Genomic DNA, 23,355 nt, shown 5'->3' with positions numbered 1-23,355 from the left:
TGCAAAGGCCTCGGCAGCTAAAGGCATTCTCGTGACTGGTTGAGTGATGAAATGTGGGGAGGGTTGGAGGAGATTACAGAAATAAAGAGGGACAAAAACATGAAGTGATTTGAAAACCAGGGTGATAATTATCAAATTAAGATCAATGTGGGTTGACAGGCACATAGGTGATGGATAATTGGAAGTTGGAGCGAGTTGGGAAATGGGCAGCGGTGTTTTAGTTAAGCTCAAGTTTACAGAGGGTTCAACATGGGAGGTGGCCAGGAATGCTTTGTAATAGTCAGTAGTGCAGATGTATCAATGACTTGGATAAGGGTTTCAGCAGGAGGTGAACTGAGGCAGAATTTGTAACAGTCAGTGTCATGAAGATGGACGTTGGCTATCTTGGTAATAGAGAATATGCTGTTAGGAGCATAGCTTAGGGTCAAAAGGACTCTAAAATTGGGAACAATCTTGTCCAGTTTCTCACTGGCAAGAGAGAGAGGAATGGTCTTTGTGGTTAGGAACGGTCTTTGTGGCAGTGATTGAAGACAGTAGGTGTGGCCTTCCCGATACTTAATCGGAAGAAGTTCCTCCTCATCCAATAACGGATGTTGGACAAGTTACGTGTCTAATCAGAGAGACGGTGAGAAGGGTGGGTTGATGTTGAGCTGTCCTTGATGTACATTTGGAACCTGAGGGTGTGATTTTGAATGATGTTGCCAAGGGACAGTGGTTAAGAATTCAGAAAGTGACCAGGATAGACCCCTGGTCTTCAGAATTGACAATGCAGTTGGAAAATAACCCATTGCAGGAGATTGTTTGGCTATGCCCGGGTGGATATGAACGGATAAAAGCAAATTACTGCGGATACTGGAATCTGAAACCAAAGATGCAGGTACTCCATCATTTCCCCCAGCCGCACTGAGGCACAGGGTGGAGAGGCTAACCTACATCCCAACAGGACCTGCCTGTGAGCAATCAGTGAGGCAAAGTCTAAAACATCTGCCCTCGCCCCTGTCTGCAGTTCTGGCAGGTCCTACAAATACAGCCTCCAGGGGATTGGGCTCCAAGTCCACGCGCAAGATCGGCGACATGGTGCTGAAAACCCCCCCCCCTCCGCAAAATTTCTTCAACTTCGGGCATATGTATATGGTTGGCCGGACCTCTCCCACACTGCTTGCAAGAATCCTCCACCCCCTTAAGTAACCGGCTCGTCCTTGACCTAGTCAGGTACGCCCAGTGCACCACCTGTAACTGTATTAACCCCAAACTTACAGAAGGGATTGAGTCGTTCACCCTCCACAACACCCCACACCGTAACCCCTCCTCCAGCACCACCCCAACTCCTCCCAGTTGGCCTTAGCCCCCTCCAATGACGGCATATCTTCCTCCAGAATCCAGCATAAATCGCCGAGATGCTCCCCCCCCCCCCCCCCCAAACCCATCCAAACCCCATCACCGACAACACCCCGTCCAACACTGAGGAGGGCGGTGTCACCGGAAACATCGGCATAACCTTCCTTGCAAAATCTCGCACCCCGGTGCTGCCTTAGTAATGCACTGAGCAACATTCATGTAGTGTAATGAATAAATAGACATTACGCGATATTAGGAGGGCTGATCGAAGATTGAAGGCCTAGTCAAAGAGGTGGGTTTTAAGAATGATATTGGCAGAGTGCGTGCTGCAGGAGTTTGGGGAGGGTCATTTTGTGTGTAGTGAAATTCCCAGCCACCGGCAATGGGGTGAAGGGAGGAGGCTGTTCAAGAGACAAGCGTTGGAAAAACATAATTTAGGGAAGTGATTATAAGGCTGAAGGAGAATATATGGAAGTGACGAGATTTAGAATTTTAAATTTGATGTGTTGGAGGACGGAACCGATGTAGGCCACTAAGGACAGGGATATTAGATGAGCAAAATCTTTCTTGTCATGAATGCGCTTCTTCACCCATACAGTGGTGTTTTATGGTGTGTGATCTGTGCCGATTATTTTTTTAAAACGCAGCTTTGATCACTTTGGTGTTTTGGGAAATGTGACTTCTTCAGAATGTGAAATGCCACAGTAATAATTTTCTAAATGTTTTCAGTTATTATGGCCTTGATTTTGAAAGGGGGCCGGAATAGTGCACGTGAGCCCCAAGAACACTGCACCTCAGGAACGTGGAGGCCCTGTCCTCATCGACATGAATGTTCTCTCTGACTCATCTGGACCCAGCCAGATCCGGCTGTCTGGCTGGTGGATGAGTGGGAATTTTGTGGCAGGAGGCTGCAGCCTGGGATCTGTGGGAACAGTCCCCAGCAGTGGGTGGGGCATGGGGTGGGGGGGGGGGGGGGGGGGGGGGAACTAGATGCTGCGGAGTGGGGCGGCGGGGTGGGACAAGGATTTCTTGTGCAGCGCTGGGAGGGTACTCCGGCTCCCAATTGTGAGTTCTGAAGAATTTTTAAAAACTTGTCTGGGCCCCTTCTGGCCAATTGGAATCTCGTACCTTGAACCTGCAGTTGTGCAGGGCTCCACTAGGCCCCTGCATGCCTGTGGGGAGAGCCTTAGCAACCTAAAAGTCAGCAAACAAATCGCATGCCAAGAAATTGCTGGATTTGCACTGTAGCTGAGATTTAATTTTGCTGATACCCTTTTAGGGCGGGTAATTCATGCCATTAGGACACTTCTCATGATCTCATTTATGGTGGTTGTGTTAAGCACAGCCTTGGAGGCCAGAAAGGGATCAGCTGAATCTGTAGAATCTCACTGATAGTGAATTGTTCTCTCCGTTAAAAAAAAAATCTAGTTAGTTTTTAGCTGATTTTGCCATCCATACTTGTAATGGAAGACAACGATTTTCACACAGCAAATAAAGCTGTTTCAACACTCAAAAGAGAAAATGATAAAGATTTCTTTAAAATAAATTCAGCACATGGTCTTTAAGAAAGGCATTTTTTCCATTTTTCACCATCTGTTTTTTTTAATGGTACGAGGATGTCATTGAGAGGGTCAACGTTTGTTGCCCATCCATAATTGCCCTGGAGTTGAGTGGCTTGCTAGGACACTAGAGGACAGATGAGAGTTTTTTATAGAATCCCCACAGTGCAGAACGAGACCACTCAGCCCATCGAATCTGCACCGGCCCTCCGAGAGAGCACCCCTCCCAAGCCCACACCCCCGCCCTATCCCCGTAACCCCACCCAACCTACACACCTTTGGACATCAAGGGGCAATTTAGCATGGCCAATCCACCTAACCTGCGCATTTTTGGATGACCTGTGTCAGCACATTGCTGTGGGTCCGGAGTCACATGCAAGCCAGACCCGGTAAGGGCAGCAGATTTCCATCCGTGAGGGGCATTAGTGAACCAGATCAGATTTTACAAACAATTGATGTTTCGTTGTCACAATTACTGAGACTAGCTTTATATTCCAGATTTATTAATTGGATTCAAATTCCACCAGCTGCCATGATGGGATTTAAACCCATGTCAAGCACAGCTGGGTTGAAGTATTTTATTAAGGCATATATAATTTTTCACAACAATTTTCAAGAGGAAAAAAAAATGATAAATAACACCCACCCAACCAACAACCAAACCCAGCCAACGTAGCTTAAATACCCAGTTCCCCCTTCCCCCTTGCTCGCTAACTATTTACCCCCTCCCCTCCTTTATATCTGCTGACAGCTTAATTTTCCCCAAAGAAATTGATAAACGGCTGCCACCTCCGGGCGAACCCTAGTATCGATCCTCTCAGGGCGAACTTGACCTTCTCAAGCCTGAGAAACCTGGCAATGTCACTGACCCATACCCCCGATGTTGGGGGTTCCGAGCCCCTCCACGCCAATAAGATCCATCTCTGGGCTACCAGGGAGGCAAAGGTCAAAACCTTTGCCCCTTTCTCCCCCCTGGACTCCCGGGTCCTCCGACGCACCAAACATCGCCACCTCTGGACTCGGAACCAACTGTACCTTCAATATTGTTGACATGACATTGGCAAATCCTTGGCAAAATCCCCTCAGCTTTGGACATGCCCAAAACATGTGGACATGATTTGCGGGCCCTCCCGCACACTATCCACATCTATCCTCCACCCTTTCAAAGAACCTGCTCATAAGGGCCACAGTCATATGCGCTCTGTGGACCACCTTGAATTTGATCAGGCTAAGCATGTCTTCTGTTCCTTTTTAATGTTTTTCCTTTCTCTCATCTACTTTCTTCTTTCCCTCTCTTTCTGTCTGTAATTTGGCTCCAATTCCTCCTATTCCCTTTCTGTCATTTGCTCTGTTTCTTTCTCTATCTATTTGTCTCGTTGTGCCTGATGATTTATCTCCTGAGCCAATGTGAATAAGGTCCCAGATTTGAGATTGGCATCTTTGTGTGATTGGCAGTTTCCATTTTCAGCCAATTGTTTTGTATATGTACTGCAATTCAAAGGATGTGGTTGAAAATACACTGCACAACACACGCCCTGGGGCTATGCTGTTTCAGCAATCTCTGGGCCAATGTCTTTCAGTGAGTTAAGGATGCCTTTCACACTTTCTGATCAATACGAAAACCCTAATTAATAAAATTAACATTTCCGTTCTCTTTTGGTTAGGCCAATAGAGATGAGAGCACAGCCAACGATGAAGCTACTGTTAAAAAAAGATGCACAGGTCAGTCAAAACGTTTCAAAATTGGATTTCTTTATTGCAACTAGGCCTTTCTCTGCAAATGGTTGCATAGACTCCTTAATCTGCACATTTGTAGCTAGTTTTGAGGCTGTTCTGCTGCTGTACCTCCTTCATTTGGTTGATCTGTGCTTGAGAATAACCATTTGCAAATATAATGCTGACACAGTAATGCATGTTTGCATTGAATTGCATGTTTGAACTTGCATTGCTGTGCTGCAGTAAACCCAGTCTTGTAAACTTTTATCAACCTTTCAACTTGCATCCGAAATGGAATGAGAGAGGATCTAGCTAGGATGTAAAATGCAACCACAGATTGGCAGGAACAATGGCTGATCTTTAAGGTGATGGTTCAGGCTGACTACATTCCTACAAGAAGTCTCTTTGGATGATGTAGGTGAAAGAAAATATGTGAAAACAAAAAGGAGGTTTTATGAAACATGTCAAGTGAAATCTTCAGCCAAATACAAGAAGTTGACAGGGGAGCTTAATATAAAAGGCAACTCAAAGGTGTTCAGGCAATAGTAATCAAGTAGTCAGAAATGGTGTGGGGCTAATAAGGGTCAATGAATACTTTGTATATGGTGGTTGCAAAAGAAGAGGATGCTGACAAAATATCGGAAGGAGCGGAAATGGTAACGGTAATGGATGGAGTGAAAATTGATAGGAAAGGTGTACAGTGCTGGCTGTGTGGGTAGGTTGCCTGGTCCAGATGGCTTGCAATCCCAAGTGAGATAGTGGAAGTTAGCACATTCTCCCAATCTTCCCTAGATACAGGGGAGGTGCCAGAGGATTTTAGAATGACAAATGTGATGTGCTTGTTCAACAGAGTTAAGGACATTAGTAGTAACTACAGACTGATCTCTTTAGAAAGAATGTGAACGTCCTTGGGAGGGTGCAGAGGAGGTTTACCAGAATAGTTCCAGGGATGAGAAATTTCTCCTCTCATCTCATCTCAGTTAATGGGAGGAACCAGGGGCTGAAGCAGTAGGTGTTGTGTTTCAGTTCAGTTTAGATTGGGGAGGTGAACAGACAAGCAGCTATTTGCCAAATGCTGGTCAGTTTAAAAAGTAGTTTGACACAGGCAAGAATATACAAGCCAGTTCCTGAACGACCTCCCTCTCAAAGCAGTTTGTCCAAAACATCTCTTTTTACAGCAAGTATTACTGGGCTGGCTAACTGTATTTAAAAGTGGATTATGACCTGAGTTGGGTTTTGATTGAGTGGAGATAACAGATAGCAGTTAGGAATTGGTGCTTCATTTTGTTGTTAAACATTGTTTAATAGGTAATTGTGAGCTATTTCTTGAATTATGGTAAATCTATTTTAATCCTGTGTTAGTAATAAAGTTTATTTTAATATACAATATTCCTATTTCTGTATGGAATCACTCTTGGAGCAAAGTATCCTTTCCTCAGTCTTTCACAGCACATTAAATCAAATATTGGAGTTTCTGTCCAGTATCCGAGCAGCTATTGGGATCTGGTCTGGGATTGGAATATGATGCTATAATTTTGATGACTCTGGAGCGAATATAAAAGAAGGGGTGGTTTACCAAGCTGATACAGGGATGAGAGGATTAATTTATTTTGAGAGATTGGAGAAACTGGGGTTGTTCTAAAAACAGAAGCTAATAGGAAGTCTTCAAAATATTGAGAGGTTTTGATGGAAGTCTTCAACATACTGAAGTTTTGATGGAACAAGTAGGGGCAAATACTTCCTTTTGGCAAGTAGGTGGTTAGCTCTATTGCTTCACAGCGCCAGGGTGTCAGGTTTGATTCCTGGCTTGGGTCACTGTCAGTGCGGAGTCTGCACGTTCTCCCTGTGTATGTGTGGGTTTCCTCTGGGTGTTCCGGTTTCCTCCCACAAGTCCGGAAGATGTGCTATTAGGTGGATTGGACATTCTGAATTCTTTCGGCGCCGGAGTGTGGCGACAAGGGGCTTTTCACAGTGACTTCATTGCAGTGTTACTGTGATGTGGCAACTAGGGGCTTTTCACAGTAACTTCATTGAAGTCTACTTGTGACAATAAGCGATTATTATTATATTATTATTATAATGAAAGCCTACTTGTGACAATAAAGATTATTATTATAGGTCAGTACAGCAAACAAATACTAATTGGTAAAAGAGCAGAAGAGAAATGAAACAGAATTTCTTCATGCAGGTTCAGATTGGGAAAGCATTCCCTGACGGGTGCTGGAAGAAAATTCCAATGGAATTTTCAAAAGGCAGTTGCACATGTAGAGGACTAATTAATGTACTGGAAAAGTTGGTGTAGGACTACATTACACTTCCAATCAGCTGACACAGTTGTGTCAGGCTGAGTGGCTTTGTCTTGTTCTGTAAGATTTTGAATGAATAACAACTTTATATCATAGGAGCTGTTTCAAGCTGGAGAACTGAAGTGTGGCACAGATGAATCCACATTCCTCACCATCATTGGGACCAAGAGTGCGCCTTACCTTGAGCAAGGTGAGCTTACCTGGTTTACCTTTCATCACTGGTAACAAATCATTATTTAAAATGTAATAATATTTGTCACGCAGTAGATTAAATTGTGACCCTTTAACACAATGGGCATGATTCAGTGATCACGTTGCGCCCAGCACGGACCCGGGTGCAATGGGTGAATTGAGCGTGAGCCCCTAAACTGGCTCTAATGGCTCTATTTTAAAAAACCCAGATGCAGGATTTACCTGGTGTCTGCGACTCATCAGCCACGCCTAGGAGACCTCGCCAGGGCGCAGTTTAGTACTGGTGGACACAATGTGTGGAGGGGGGCATCACGCAGGCCATTGGAGACCCCAGGGTGGTCGGGGACATGGCAGGCTAGTACCCTGGCACTCCCCCTGGCACCTGGGCACTGGTACTAACAGCCTCGCATCTTAGTGCCACCCTGGCAGTGCCACCCCAGCATTGCTAGGGTGCCTAGGTTGGCACTGCCAGGGGTCAGGCTCAGGGGGATCTTGCCACTTTGGGGGGGGAGGGGGGGTGGTGGTGGTTTCCTGGGGAACCTCCGATGGTTGGGAGATTGAGTAGGGAGGTCACAAAAATGGGGTGATTGGGGGGGGGGGGGGGGTGGCGGGAGAGCGATCGGGGCTGTCGCTCAAAATAGCGCACTGATCTGTGAGGAATCTTGAAGCTTGCCAGCAGGAAATCCCTCTAAGTGCGGGCCTCAGAGGGGAGAAACTCACTGAGGCAAATAAAATGCAAAGTGCCGTTGGATAGCAGGGTGTTGCAGTTGCCAAGAAACACCCTGCTAAATGTGTGGTTCAACGGACTTGAACTTGTGTCTACTGAATCGTGCCCAATATTGGGGGGGAATGGAATTCATTTGAAATATTGGTGCATGAAGTGACTGAAAGGTAGGTGAGACTATTATTCATCTACATTATGTACAATGCATTTGATTAAGAGGGGTACATTAGGCATCTAATCTCTTGGTATACTCTCTTAAAGCGCATCTCTTCATTGAAAGAACAAAGTCCCATTCACATTTTATTGGGGGGATGTTAAATAAGATAAAGTTTGCATATCTAGTGCATCCGAAAGTATTTACAACGTCTGAAGCAGAACAATTGTATGCGTGAAACAGTCCGTGCATTGCACCCATTATAATATTCAGAGCAGTAATTATCTTCTCTCGTAAGCCCAAAATGAAAGTTGACTTGAATCTAATTTTGTTTGACGCTCAAGTGTGTGGTAGTTAAGGGGAGCTCTCCACAGCATCCTCTTTGGCCGACCTGATGTCAGGGGGGTAGCTTTAACCTTTTAATCTGCTGGCAGGTAGGGTGGGTGGGCCACCAGCCAGGAAATCCTGATTTTTCCACAATGTTGGGGCGTTTTAGCTGCACAGCATGTGGGTGGCACCACAGTTCCCTGCCTGAAAGTCACCTGCTTGAGGCTGTTGGGGCTGGAAACACTAGGGAATAAAAACTGCAGGCACTGGTAGCTCAGAATGCCGGCCTACTGTGGGAAGGCCGGGTTGGGAGGGAGCGGTCCTTGGCCTTCGATCTCTGATCCCAGGGAGGTAGATGGGGTTAAGAGGCTAGTGGACTGATCTAGCAGACTGAGCTATTGGAGGAGTCCGGTGAAGAGGACATAGATGGGGGATGGGTATGTGGGGTGTCCTATTGCAGGGATTTGGCACAGCAAATATGCTGGATTCAGCAGTCCTTCACTCTGTTTAAGTTTCTATGAGCTCCTTCACTAAGTAATGGAAGTTTTTAAGACCCTGAGGCAGCTAAGCTGTAATGCATTATTTGTATGAAGGTTGTTTGGTAACATTGCACGGAGATCCTGTGCAATGATCACTCCTGCTTCTGAGACAGAAGTCTCTGGTTTGCATTTATTGGGGGTGGTGGGGGGAGGAACAGGGTGCCATGCCCACTCAGTCCCAGTTGAGCTCTTGACTGCTTCCTGCCTGGCCGCACTTTCCGAGATTGCCGGAAGGAGTTCAGGTGTAGGGGAAGCCGGCAGATCATGGGCCTTGGATGGAAAGGGGAGGAGCCGATCCCCAGAGCCCCTTTTACACATTGGGCAGCCCACCTCCACCAGATCAGCCCACTGTGTGTGCTCTCCCATCAAGATCCCCACCTCCCTTGGACCTTACATTTTCCCCCTGCTGTGAGTCACTGTTCCTAATTGGTATGTTGGGACCTTGCCACTGTTGTTGCTGACACTGCTGGGACTATTGAGCTGTCAGCCAGTTAGTCCTCTGAGGTGGGACTTCTGCCTGAGTGAAGGACGAAAGACCTGTCTCCAGACGGTTAACACTCCTCAGAGTCAGATGTCTGCTGGAATGCCTCGATTGGTAGGGTCGTGTTCTCTGCTGACTCTTCAGGTGGTGGGGTGGGATGCCCAACTTTGGAAAAATTCTTGCTGCAGCAGTTGAAGGTGGCCATGGAGAGAACACCTGCAACCCGGCCAGCTGGCTGGTTAAAATGATTCCAATACTCCACACTTGGTCTTCAGGAGGAAAAGACTGGCGACAAACAGTAGCACTACTCGGTGAGAAACTCGGATCAATATATATCATCAGATGTTCTGGTGATCTGAAGTGATCAGGAATGGTAGGCCACTTTTTATCTGTTGTGTAAAAATGTCTGCTTCTAATTTCAAGTTCTAAATATCGGTGTATGATTTGTACACAGGGGGAAAAAAGACCCCATTGTGTAGTGTTTGAGAATGACTTGACTTTAATAATGTGCAAACTTTTTCAGTTTTTGCAGAATACATGAAAATCTCAGGCTATCAGATTGAAGAAAGTATTTCTTCGGAGACATCTGGAAGTCTGAGGACTGCATTGCTAGCCATTGGTAAGAAGCAAGGGCCGGTGTTCTCTGTTACATAATCTCGCGTAGCATTTACAATACTGAAGTAGGCCATTCAGCCCAACAGGAGTGTTGCTGCTGTTTCTGCACCATACAAACCTCTTCCCACCCTTCTTCGAACACATTGCCGATCCTTCTGTCACTTTCTCCCTCATTTTAAAAATATTTTATTCGGGCATTTTGTATAAACAAGCGACAAATACAACAAAAGAGCAGAAGCAAATTGTGCAGCTTAATAAATAATCAGTACCCCATCCTGCCTACATGCTCCCCCCCCCCCCCCACCACACACATACACACACCTCAATCCTCCTTAAAGAAGTCCAGGAACGACTTCCACCTCCAAGCGAATCTCCAACGCCTCTTGACATTCTGTCCACAAATCCCTGCCAGAACCCCTTCAGTTTCTGACATTCCCAAACATGTGAACATGGCTTGCTGCCTCCCCGTGCACTGCCCATACCTGTCCTCTACTCCCTCAAAGAACCGACTCATCTTCGCCACCCTCGCATGCGCTCTGTGGAGTACGTTAAACTGGATAAGACTGAGCCTTGCACACGACGAGGGCGCATTCACCCTCCGCTGGGCCTCTTCCCATCGGGGCTCCCTCCCGGCTATCAGCCCCTTGTAAACCTCGGACACCTCCCCTCCCCTACTCCCCCTCTCAACAGCACCTTATCGTGCAGCCCCAGTGGCAGCAACTCGGGAAAGAAAGGCACCCTCCTCATGAAATCCCGCACCTGCAAGTGCCTCAAACCATTCCCCCTGGGCAGCACATATTCCTCCTCCAGGTCCTCTAATTTCGCAAAGCTGCTCCCTCTGAGCAGATCCCAAAACTGCTCAATACCTACCTGCCGCCATCCCCGAAACCTTGCATCCAGCCTCCCTGGTGCAATCCTATGGTTATCACAAATCAGTGCCAATACCAAGGCACCCTCCAGTCTCAAATGTTGCCTCCACTGCCCGCATACCCGCAAAGCCAACACCACCACTGGACTCGCCGCGTACCTGGCTGGCAAGAATGGCAGAGGCGCTGTCAACAATGCCCCTAAACACGTTCCCCTGCAAGAAGCCACCTCCACCTGCTCTTCATACCGACCCTCCCCTATTACCCATTTCCTGACCATAACGATGTTAGCCGCCCAGTAGTAATTTATTATATTCGGCAATGCCAACCCTCCCTCTCCTCGCCCCCGCTCCACATAAACCCTCTTGACCTGCGGGGTCTTCCCCACCTATACAAACCTCAAGATCGACGCATTGACCTTTTTAAAGAACGACTTTGTTGGATGAAAATCAGTAGGTTTTGAAATATAACAGGAACCTCGGCTGCACCGTCATCTTCACTGCACCCGTCCTGCCAATGACAATGGCAGCACATCCCACCTCTTAAAGTTCCCCTTCATCTGCTCCACCAACCAAGCCAAATTTAACTTGTGCGGCTGCGCCCAACCCGCGCAACCTGGATGCCCAAGTACCTGAAACTCACCCCCATCACCTGAAATGGCAGCTCTCCCAACCCCCTTTCCTACCCTCTGGTCTCAATCGGGAACACCACACTCTTTCCCATGTTCAGCTTGTACCGGGAGAACCGCACAATCCTTTCCAATCTCTGGACGCTCTAAAGGTGCCATAACCAATGGCTCTATGGCCAAGGCAAAAAGCAGCGGGGAGAGTGGGCACCCCTGTTTTGTTTTGTTCCATGGTGCAACCCAAAATATCCCAAACTCACCCAGTTTGTCCGCACACTTGCGACCGGTGCTTAATACAGCAACTGGACCCAGTCCACAAACCCCTGCCCAATCTCAAACCATCACAACACCTCCCACAGATATTCCCACTCCACCTGGTTGAAAGCCTTCTCCACATCCACCGCCACCTCCACTTCCTGCCCCTCCGGGGCATCATAATCACATTAAGCAGCCTCCTCACATTTTCCAACAACTGTGGCAGCACGGTAGCATTGTGGATAGCACAAATGCTTCACAGCTCCAGGGTCCCAGGTTCAATTCCGGCTTGGGTCACTGTCTGTGTGGAGTCTGCACATCCTCCCCGTGTGTGTGTGGGTTTCCTCCGGGTGCTCCGGTTTCCTCCCACAGTCCAAAGATGTGCAGGTTAGGTGGATTGGCCGTGATAAATTGCCCTTAGGGTCCAAAATTGCCCTTAGTGTTGGGTGGGGTTGCTGGGTTATGGGGATAGGGTGGAGGTGTTGTTCTTGGGTAGGGTGCTCTTTCCAAGAGCCGATGCAGACTCGATAGGCCGAATGGCCTCCTTCTGCACTGTAAATTCTATGATAATTCTATGAACTGCCTCCCTTTCACAAACCCCGTTTGGTCCTCACCAATCAGCCCCAGGACACAGTCCTCAATTTGCGAAGCCAACTCTTCGCCAGCAACTTAGCGTCTACATTCAGCAACGATATTGAATGTTAGATCCACACTGCTCCAGATCCTTCTCTTTCTACAGTATCAAGGAGATGGACGCCTGCAATAGTGTAGGGGGGGAGATCGACCCCAAACCTTTTGTAAAACTTCACCGGGATTCCAGCCAGACCTGGGGCCTTCCCTGCCTGCATTGCTCCCATACTCTCCATCACCTCCCTCAACCCAGTGGGGGCCACCCATCTCTGCACCCGCTCCTCGTTCACCCAGGAAAACTCCAACCCACGCAGGAACCGCCGCATTCCTTCCCCCTCCGGCCAGGGGCTCCGACTTATATAATCTCCTGGAAAACTCCTCAAACTTCCCATTCACCCCCATTGGGTCCAGCACCACCCTTCCCATCCTGTCCTTCACTCTGCCAATCTCTCTCACCGCCTCCTGTTTCCTAAGTTGGTGGGCCAGCATCTTGCTCGCATTCTCCCCTTTGCTGTATGTTGTCCCACTGACCCTCTGCAATTACATTACCACCTTCCCGGTGGACACCAATTCAAATTCCATCTGGAGCCTCTGTCTCTCCGTCAGCAGCCCTGCCTCCCGGGCCTCCGAGTACCTCCTGTCCACCCTCAGAATTTCTTCAACCAGCCTTGCTGTCTCTGCCCGTTCTGCCTTTTACCTGTGTGCCCAAATCGAAATAGACTTACCCCGAACCACTGCCTTAAGCGGCTCCCGAAGCGTGGCAGCCGTGACCTCCCCATGTTCTTCAGCTGCACGTACCCCTGGCGGCCCTCACTAGCTCGCACACCTCTTCATCCGCCAACAGCCCCACGTCTAGCCACCACTGTTGGTGCCCCCCCCCCCCCCAAATCGGCAAATACTCCCGAGTCGATCACCCCCACCAGCAACACCTTGACCACCACAAAAAAAGTCCATCCGGGAGTACACCCGGTGCACATGGGAAAAATAAGAAAATTCCTTTGCTCTCCGCCTTCCAAACCTCCATGGGTCAACCCCCCCCCCCCCCCCCCCCCCCAACCCCCCTGTTGTCCATAAATTCTTCAGCTCCTTCGCCACTGCCGACACCTTCCCCGACCTTGAGCCTCGACCGTTCAAACTTGGCTCAATCACCGTGTAAAAATCCCCATTCCGTGATCAACCGGTGCGAGTCCAGGCCAGGAATCTTTCCCAGCACCCGCATCATAAACTCCACATAGTTCCAGCTTCCCACTAACCATCACAAATCTCTTTCCCCCCCCCCCCCCCCCCCCCCCCCCCCCCCCCCCCTGTCTTCATGCCCAGGCCTGAATGGAACACCTACCCTACCCATCCTTCCCTCACCTTGTCTGATCCCCAAACTTTAAATGGTCTCTTGTAGAAAAGCCATGTCCACCTTCGGACTCCTCAGGTGTGCAAACATATGTGACTGTTTGATCGGCCCATTCATACCCCTCACGTTCTATGTGACCAGCCTTGCCAATCAGCAGACCCCGGTCTGTGTCACGCGACCCTCCAGGCCCACCCTCGGATGCCCACAGTCATCACCTCTGTTTCAACTTTGCCACCGTGACCACATCTTTGTCAAAAGCCTCCCTTCCCCCAAACCAAACAACAACCCCATCCCCCTCCCTTACACCAACCATCTGATCACCCCCACTGTGACCCTGTTAAGTAGCATGGCAGTCCCTGCCCAAGGCCTCCCAACCTTCTGCCGCCCCCACCCTCCCTCAACCACCCCGCCCACCCCCTCTCCAACCACCAAAAGGAAACTGCTCCTCCAAAGGTCAATGTCCACCTTCTGCAAGCCCATTGTCTCTCAGAAACTCCATCACCTCCTCTGGCGTACCAAAATAATACTTGCGCTTCTGGAAAGTCACCCAGAGGCGGGCCGGGTACAGCAGTCCAAACTTCACTCTCTTCTTAAGGAAGGCAGCATTCACCCGATTATAACTGGCCCTCCTCTTCGTCAGTTCTGCACCCAGGTCTTGGTTTACCCACAGCTCGTTCCCCTCCCAGGTGGACTTCGTCGCCCACTGAAGAATCTTCTCTTTGTCCAAGAAGTGTTGCAACCGCACCACCATCGCCGTCGGTGGCACGCCCAACTGTGGCCTCCTCATCAGCGCCCTGTGCACTCAGTCGACCTCCAGGGGCTGGTCAAAGACCCCCTCCCCCATCAGCGTTTCCAGCAGTTGGTCACGTACGTGCCGGCCTCCGCTCCTTCGCGGATCTGCAAGTTATGCCTCCTGGAGCGGTCCTTCAGATCCTCCATCTGCTCTTTCAGCCTCTTTTGGCTTTCCCGCATCACCCCCATCTCGGCCACCAATGAGGCGAGCTGCTCCTCGTGCTCCCCCACCACTTCCTCCACTTTCTGAATCGCCCAGCCCTGGAACTACAGCCTCTGCTCCATCCAGTCAAACCATGCTTTCAGAAGCACTACCACCTTGGCCAGGTCCTCCAGGGCTTCCCTCCTCTCCTGGCTGAACTTCTCATTTAAGAAGTCTATCAGCTTCTCCATTGGCCACTGGGCGGGCAGAACAAGCCCTTTACTCTCCGCCATCTTGACCTGCGGTTCACGAAGATTCTCCTGCTCCACCAGCTCCCTTCTTCTCGGCCCACTCTTAGTCCGTGGGCCCAACCACCAACTGTACCCGAGGAGTCGCACTTTTTCTTGGCACTCCTACACCTTTTTCCAACCAAAATTCCACCCTTCAAACTGGCAAAGGGAACAAAACATTCCTCCTGAGCAACTACCAAATGTGCGGCCGCTCACTCCATGGCTGCCATCGGAAGTGGTCTTTCTCTCTCTTCCCCACCACCAACACACACACACTATGCATATCGCGCTGAAGTTCACAACTGGCTTGGCTAGACTAGAAGCAGTTGAGGGGATCCTTCTGGGGGAGGAGATGTGAGTATGCCCCCTTCCCCGGTGTTGGGGGGAAGGAGGAGGCACATGCTGGGAACTGCCGTGGCACAGGCTGGCAGTGTTAAACTGAACCAGGAGCAGTGCCAGGGACGGACCCAAGTGGGAGTCCCATGGGGGGGGGGGGGGGGGGGGCTGTTAGGCTGCAGCGCTGATGGGGCACCCTTTTAAGATGGTGGCTGGGCCGCTGTCTGTGGAGCAGGCTGCCGGCTCTATCCGGCTCCACCCTACCAGAGTGACTGCGTAGACCACTGCCACTCCTTTTATTTTCTCTGTGAGGTGCAATATTTAAAGAAAGATCTGGTTTGTGAAACTGGAGAGTTACGTGCCAGTTTTCACCTGACATTTTGTCAAATTCCAGTAAGGTTCCACACACATTAATATTTATGTTTTGTTTCAGTGAAGTGTGTAAGAAGCGTTCCTGAATATTTTGCTATAACTCTTCATAACGCCATGCAGGTACGTTCAAACTATCTAGTTAATTTCACTTATTCAAGAAGAGGAAATTAATACTTGGCCGAATGGTTAAGATGAAATGACGTGCCTTTTACACTCCATGCAGGGTCCTAATGGTGAGGAATAGTGATGTTAGATTTGTGATACTTGAGGCCACATATATGAATTCCAGCCCTGCCACACAAGGTCTAGTGCTTCTTTACTCGGGCGTTCAGTGTCCCCAACCACTTCTGGCACAATCTGTTCAAGATGTCCCCTATGGGAGACCTAAATTAGACCACACTGCACTGGGGCAACGACTGCTTACATGGCTCTGAGTGCAACAATGCAAGATGGGCTTTTCCTTGAAGGGCCAACATTTAAATTGTACGCAAGGTTGTTATTAAGAACTTCTGTTATTGCAAAGTGCCTGGACCATGCTGGATTTATTTTTGAGGCGAGTACCTGGTTTTTCCAGGGAATCGTCTGCCTATTGAAAGAATGGGCAGAGAATTTAGTGAATTGTCCACACGAGGCAGTGCTTCTGTATCACAGCAGTGGAGATTGTGCAGAGGCGGAGGTGGAGGAGAGCTCTGTGCCTTTTGTGCTGCCAACTTGGGGCTGAAACTGCGCTCCTTGGCAGTGACTGCACCCTATTTGGCAGAGCAGCTAATGACCCTAGTATCTCTGTGAACATGCCCATCAGTATGTTTGTATGCTGCCCACTGAATTCCTTATCTGAGTCTTATTTAGCAGAATTTGTCCACCGTCTTTCCATTCCTGCAGCTGCCAAACGAAACAATGCTTTTCTCCCTGAAGATCGTGACAAATGTAATATGTCTGCTTTTCCAAAAAGTGTTTGGTAAAATACCACACAAAAGGTTACTCAATCAGATAAGAGCTTATGGTGTTGGGGGTTGTATATTAGCCTGGGTAGAGGATTGGTTAACTAATAGAAGACAAAGTTGGGATAAGGGGGGCATTTTCTGGGAGGCAACCTGTAAACTCTTAGAGTGCCACAGGGATCGGTGCTGGGGCCCACAATTATTCGCAATATATATTAATGACTTGGACAAGGGAAGTGGATGCTCTATTGCCAAGTTTGCAGATGGCACAAAAATAGGTGGGAAGTCAAGTGGTGAGTATGCAGAGCGGTACAGACAGGTTACGTGAGTGGGCAGAAACTTGGCAGATGGAATATAATGTAGGAAAATGTGAAGATATGCACTTGGAAAGGGCACCCTACTTAAACCCACACCTCCACCCTATCCCTGTAATCCAACCTACCTTTTTTTGGACACTAAGGGCAATTTAGGATGGCCAATCCATCTAAGCTGCACATCATTGGACTGTGGGAGGAAACCGGGGCACCCGGAGGAAACCCACAAAAGCACAGGGAGAACGTGCAGACTCCGCACGGACAATGACTCAAGCCGGGAATCGAACCCAGGTCCCTGGAGCTGTGAAGCAGCAGTGCTAATCACTGTGCCACCATGCCTCCAAGTTGATAAAACTTGCAGTATCTTGAAAGACTGGTGAACACCAAGTAGATTAACTAATGAACAGTTTATTAAGTCAAATAACTATTTACAGGGAGTGAGATAAAAGCTCCCGTACTCCATGACTCCAAACCCTGACAATTATAACCTGTTCATTATATATCGGTGTCAAAGCAGGGTGTAAATTTAGATCTCCTTTGATCTTGATAGAGAATACTGCATGTAAGCGTGCAGAAACAGCATATTATACATGGTAAGTTGATTGGAGTTTATTGAATGTAGTTAAGTAGCTCCCTCGGCTGCAGAAAAATACTTTTCACTATTTCGGTACATGTGGCAATAAATCAATCAATCACACTTTCTCTTTTGTAACTAGGGAGCTGGGACAGATGATGACACTCTTATCAGGGTTATGATTTCAAGGAGTGAAGTCGACTTGCTTGATATCCGTGAGAAGTTCCAGTCTATCTATGGAAAATCTCTTTTCAGTATGATCAAGGTATGACAATGATAACAAAAATGATAATCGCTTATTGTCACAAGTAGGCTTCAAATGAAGTTACTGTGAAAAGCCCCTAGTCGCCACATTCCGGCGCCTATTCGGGGAGGCTGGTACAATGAAACAGAAAGGTGCCACTTTGTGATAAAGATAAAGACAAAAACTAGTCAGTGGTTTGTAACTCAGGAGTTGCAGCGGTAGACGTGAAAGATAGATCAGTAACTAAATGCCAGCCTAAAAATAAATAATGCAAAAGAGCATCCTTGTATGAACATTAAAGTGCAGTCAACTCCCGTCGTTTGTGAGGGTTCCGTTGCCACGACAATGCGAACGGTGAACTTGGGCATACGCAGAGTTGGTGCATGCGCAGTGCGCACTTTCTACGTGGAAAGAATGTGGGAAATTTGAGAGTTTAATATAACAGTCAAATTTGTGGGTGAGTGATGTTGTGGGGCTGTGAACCACTATTTGGTGTAAGTACAAATTCGCACAGGTAAACGAATGTGTGACAGAGGGAGTAATGAAGGACGAGAGCTGACTATTTAGAAGATACTTGAGTAGAGATGTCACTGTCTGTACAATTATATTTTGAAGATTCCTGAATTATGGCTTACTCCAGAAGTGGATTCTATATCCGAGGTTTCAGGATGTTTGGGGAAGCAATAGCAAAGTGGTATTGTCACTTGATTAGTTATCCCAGGACCCCAGGGTAAAGCTCTGGGACCCTGGGTCTGAATCTCACCATGGCAAACAGTGAAATTTGAATTCAATAAATAATCTGCAATTAAGTCTAGTGATGACCATGAAACCAGTGTCAATTGTCGTAACAACCCATCTGCTTCATTAATATCCTTTAGGGAAGGAAATCTGCCATCCTTACCTGACCTACATGTAACTCCAGAGCCACAGTAATGTGAATGTCCTCTGAAATTACTAAGCAAGCCACTCAATTCAAGGACACTTGGGAATGGATAGTAAATGGTGGCCCAGCTAACCACATCCCAATAATGAATAAAAATACAAAAATGTTCAAGAAGGAGACGCATGGCAGGACAATACACACACATATATATTATTTATATATATATATAATTTATTTATATATATATTATTTATATATATATATATATATTATTTATATATATATATATTATTTATATATTATTTTTATATATATATATATGTCTTGGAGCACATAATAAAATAGTCAGCCTTGAAAAAACTCCCGTACATTGATGGGCCAGATTGCCAGAAAAGGACAAAGATAATATAATGTGTGAAGGATTTGGAATGAAAATAATATGATCATGAGAGGTAACTTTAAATCAGCCTAATTTTACATGGATACATTTAAATGAAAGAATTAATCAATGTGGTAGAAGATTGCTTTCTTTGACCCGGTGTTGCAGAAGTCACTTGGGAGAACACTTATCGTGACCACCTCCTTGCACAGAATCAGGGTAGCATTCATATTTTAGCATTACAAATGCTATGAAACATTATTCAATTTCAGATAACCTGACAATTGCCACAGAGAAGGAATAAAGCCAAACCATGACTTTAAAATCACAAACTGCAAAGGAAGAAAGGAATTAAGAGAAAGTGATTGACAGATTTTGCTGTCATCTCAGTTGAGGGGAAATGTTTAAATTATGATGTTAAATACTATATGTGGAATGCAGTTGAACAAGGCTTAGAATGGATGAACAGGACAAACAAAACGGAAATTATAAGAAATATACAAAGCCCTTAGGGACGAGAGAGGAGAGGGCAAACCTCTCCTAGTAGGAATATTTAAACATAAAGCAGAGTTGCTAAAGTGCCAAAAGGCCACTAGAATTTGAATAGAGTAAAGTTGCCGTTTCCCCAGATGACCATAGGCTACCGATGGTGATTTAACCGGAGGAGCACTACACCTCAGGCGAGGGACAAGGTTGAGAAGGCAGATCCTTCATGAATAACCACAGCCAGTACAGGAATTGAACCCGCGCTGCTGGCCTTGCTCAGCATCAGAAACCAGCTGTCCAGCCCACTGAGCTGAACCGGCTCGCCCGATAAGCACTGCTCGAAAGCATTCCCCAGTTAACTGTGTTCAATAATTTCTTAAATGGGATCATTGGCATAAACTTTGAGAATACTCAAAATATACTCTTTCTCCTGAGTCTCTGTACATTTCTCAAAGCCTCAGAGAAGATTAGTTGCCTGCACTGTAGTTCTAAAAGATTAAAGACATAACACATTTGGGTTTGCATTGATGCATCACCCATTTTTGCTATTTGTGACATCTCTCCGATTTTTCCATTTGAAATGTAGCAGAAACTGCTTTGAGCTCTTCACATGGATCTTCCTGACAAAAGGTTTATGTGGAAAATATCCACATGGTCTCAATGGAAATCTATCCAGTACACTTCCCTGTTGGCTTCCTTTATTTAAGCTCGTCATTAAGCTAAGCTGTGGTCTCATTCCAATTTTACAACTATTATGAGTAAGTGCTCTAATTACATCTTTAGTATTAGATCTTCAGTATTGTCCAAGAGAAGAGTTTTTCCTCTAGCAGGCCTGGATGTAAATCTAATCTCCAGCTTCTAAAATGATATTTTCTGAGCGATTCAGCTTCAATCACATAGATAACTGTATGTTTCCTCTGCGGGATTGTGATAACAAATTCCTTTTCTTCTGCAGAATGATACATCGGGCGATTACAGAAATGCCCTTCTTAGCATGTGTGGCGGTGAAGTTAAATAATGCACCTTGTGAAGGAATGCACTCTACATACACATCAAAGGCTCAAAACTGAGTGATTACTTAACCAGATATTATTGTAACGCAGATTTTTTTAATGAACAAGAACTCGCAAAGCATGTGAAAGGATTGATTTTTAACACTTTTTTAAAAAAAAAAGGAGGACTGTGATAACTCCTCATTCTCTGTGATATATCTAATTAACAATTGACCCCGCACAAACTCTTGTTTTACGCGATGCAAGGCTGTCACAGAAGTTAACAATTCTTCTTTGATCTCAAAGGCATTCATTCTCTTGAGTTTAATAACTTTCTAACTTAAACAAGCTTTCCATAATCCAGTAGTTAATGCAGCTGCAAACTTAAAAGCTTTTTTAAAAAATTGTCATAACGGTATGTCTGCGAAATGTAATGGATAACTATAAACTTAATGAAAATGTTCTGAGATTTTTTAAAAAATAGACGAATATGAGATAATTAAGGACCAAAGATTTGTCTTTGTCTTACTCCTGAGGGAGCCAAGTATATTACTGCTTCTGTCGAATGAAGGAGACTAAGTATAGTCAGTATTAAACATGTTTTTTTTTCACGATTAAGTGGCAATTTAGCGTGGCCAATCCACCCGCTCTGTACATCTTTTTGGGTTGTGGGGGTGAGACCCTCGCAGACATGGGGAAAATGTGCAAACTCCACATGGACAGTGACCCGGGATTGAACCCGGGTCCTCAGTGCTGTGAGGCAGCAATGCTAACCACTGTGCCACCCAACTTAAACATGCTCTTTACAGTGATTTTTATTTGAACTGATTGGCCTTTGGGATGCCTTCTATTGTTTTGCAGTTTTTCAGTATTAATTTGTACGGAAGGTATTGGAGACTTTTTATTAGTGGTTGCTATGAAGATCATTACATAGATGAGTATTTGGAAGGCTATGGGAAGTTGCTCTTTATGTGTAAAATCATCAGTAGTGCCACCCATCTTAGTCATATTTGGGAGTGTAAGAGCAAATGTTTGGCATCACTTTTTCTCTATAAACTGCATTTAAAAGCTTTTTATCCTGTAGACCATGCACTACTCTTGTCCGCTTTTGAGTATGGCCGGTACTTTTCACAAAGATCCCTTTGCCCTTTAGTATATTAATGACAATAAGATATCAGCTTCTGTTCTGACACATCTCACAAGTAAAGATTGCCTTGAGCTTCTCTGGTGTTTCCTGTTAAATCCCAGGGAATCCCAGGGACATGATTCAGCGGACTGAAGTTAAAGTCTGGTGAACAGAGCGTTTAGCGGGGTAATTCTCAGCAGCTGCAGCGCTGAGAAACCTCCCACTAACAAATGACCCTTTGCCGTTTTACTTGACCTCGGGGAGTTTCTCACTGCCCAGGCCTCGCTTGGAGGGATTTCCTGCGCAGGAAAGGTTCCTCGCAGATCGGGGCGCCATTTAGTCCGCAGTCCCAATCTTTATCTTCCCCGCCACCCATTCCACCTCTACCTGGCAAGGCCCCCTGGCAATGTCAACCTGTGACCCTGGCACTCCAGCGACCGCGGATTTAAATGCGCTGGGTGGAGCGAGTCAGGTGACTCGTGAGGTTTCCCACCCAGCGCGGATTCGCCTATTGAGCCCGGATCCACGCCTGGTGTGACAAGGACGCTGAATCATGCCCCAGTTCTGTTTAGCAAATTTGCCAAGGCTTTTTCAAGACCCAACAGGGGAAAAACAGCTCCATATAAAATAACAGAGTAAACGATTACCCATCAAACTATGGCCATGTCCACCAAATATTTTCTGTACTAGTAATTGCTTGCGATGTGTAATATGTAGTCTACAAATAAATTCGTGAAACATATTTGTGTGTGTATGTATCCTTTTATTTTCATGGGTCTAATATGTCAATCAGTCACTGCTTTCTCATCCTGCAGATAGACAATTAGTAAGTTGCATTGAGAAAATGTAGTGAGGGAATGAGAATCAACAATTACTGTCTTGAGATTAATTTAAAAGCAGCTATCTTCTTTTAACTGCACTGAATCAGGATTAACTTAAAATTGGAATTTGTGAGCTAACATTAGGATTTTTGAAAAATGCTCAAGGCTTTCTGACAGAGTTCGATCACCAGCTTATTGAACGACAAAGGTATGGGTGGACCTATTTTACAAGGATTTGGACACAATTTTTGTAGTGCTTTCACATTGAAGCTTTTTGTACAGTTTATGATAAAGGGTAGAACACCTACTGTAACACGTTATCTGGATCAATCCAGCTGCTTTGATTCTTGCCAGAGAATTTGTTCTCTAGGTTTTAGTGCCATTCCACACTTAATCATTTCCTAGGGGGAGGCAATGGCGTAGTGGTATTATCACTGGACTAATGATCCAGGGACCCGATGTGGGATCTGGGTTCAAATCCCAGAGAGTGAAATTTGAATTTGTAGTTTAATAATTGTTATTAAAATCCACCTGCTATTTGGGGAATAAATTCTACCATCCTCACTTGGTTGACTCTTAAATGACCTTTGAAATCAATGCTGTCCCAGGATAAAAAGTGACGCATTAAAATACGGGTAAGTAAGTTTGGAGAAATCTTGATATTGGCCACAAGTTCAAATTGAACAGATTACAGGAAAATGTATTGTTGGACGTAAAACCATGGTAACATGGTTATCAATCATCAAGCTGGAAGATTCTGGAATGAGAAGGTAAAGTGTCACTGACAGACAAAACCAATGAGCAGTCTGTTGTTGTTCTGCTTCCAAAGACGACAAGGTTAGGATCCAAAACTAGCTGAAAATGTGATGTAGGCAGGTATAGCCTGGGCCTTTGAATGACAATTAGATAGGACTCTGCAGGGCTACGGGGAAAGAGCAGGGCAGTATGACTAGCTGAGTTGGTTTTTCAATGGCCATGATGGGCTGAG

At 46.4% G+C, this 23,355-nt stretch overlaps 1 protein-coding gene across 1 annotated transcript in view; it reads left to right on the top strand.

Moving 5' to 3' along the window:
• The window catches only part of LOC119963351 (annexin A5-like), a 79,164-nt gene extending 56,876 nt beyond the window's left edge, over nucleotides 1–22,288 (top strand). Inside the window, 7 exon segments of the mRNA XM_038792357.1 lie at nucleotides 4,562–4,603; nucleotides 4,605–4,619; nucleotides 7,016–7,109; nucleotides 9,860–9,955; nucleotides 15,669–15,727; nucleotides 17,579–17,701; nucleotides 20,384–22,288. Of these exon segments, the coding sequence (XP_038648285.1) occupies nucleotides 4,562–4,603; nucleotides 4,605–4,619; nucleotides 7,016–7,109; nucleotides 9,860–9,955; nucleotides 15,669–15,727; nucleotides 17,579–17,701; nucleotides 20,384–20,446 (492 nt within the window). The 3' untranslated portion in view covers nucleotides 20,447–22,288.
• The last annotated feature ends 1,067 nt before the right edge of the window (nucleotides 22,289–23,355 follow it).

This window comes from Scyliorhinus canicula, chromosome 3 (genome assembly GCF_902713615.1).
Source record: "Scyliorhinus canicula chromosome 3, sScyCan1.1, whole genome shotgun sequence".
Taxonomy (NCBI): domain Eukaryota; kingdom Metazoa; phylum Chordata; class Chondrichthyes; order Carcharhiniformes; family Scyliorhinidae; genus Scyliorhinus; species Scyliorhinus canicula.
Note: the sequence above shows the minus strand (reverse complement) of the source record. Positions and strands in the feature narration are given on the sequence as shown.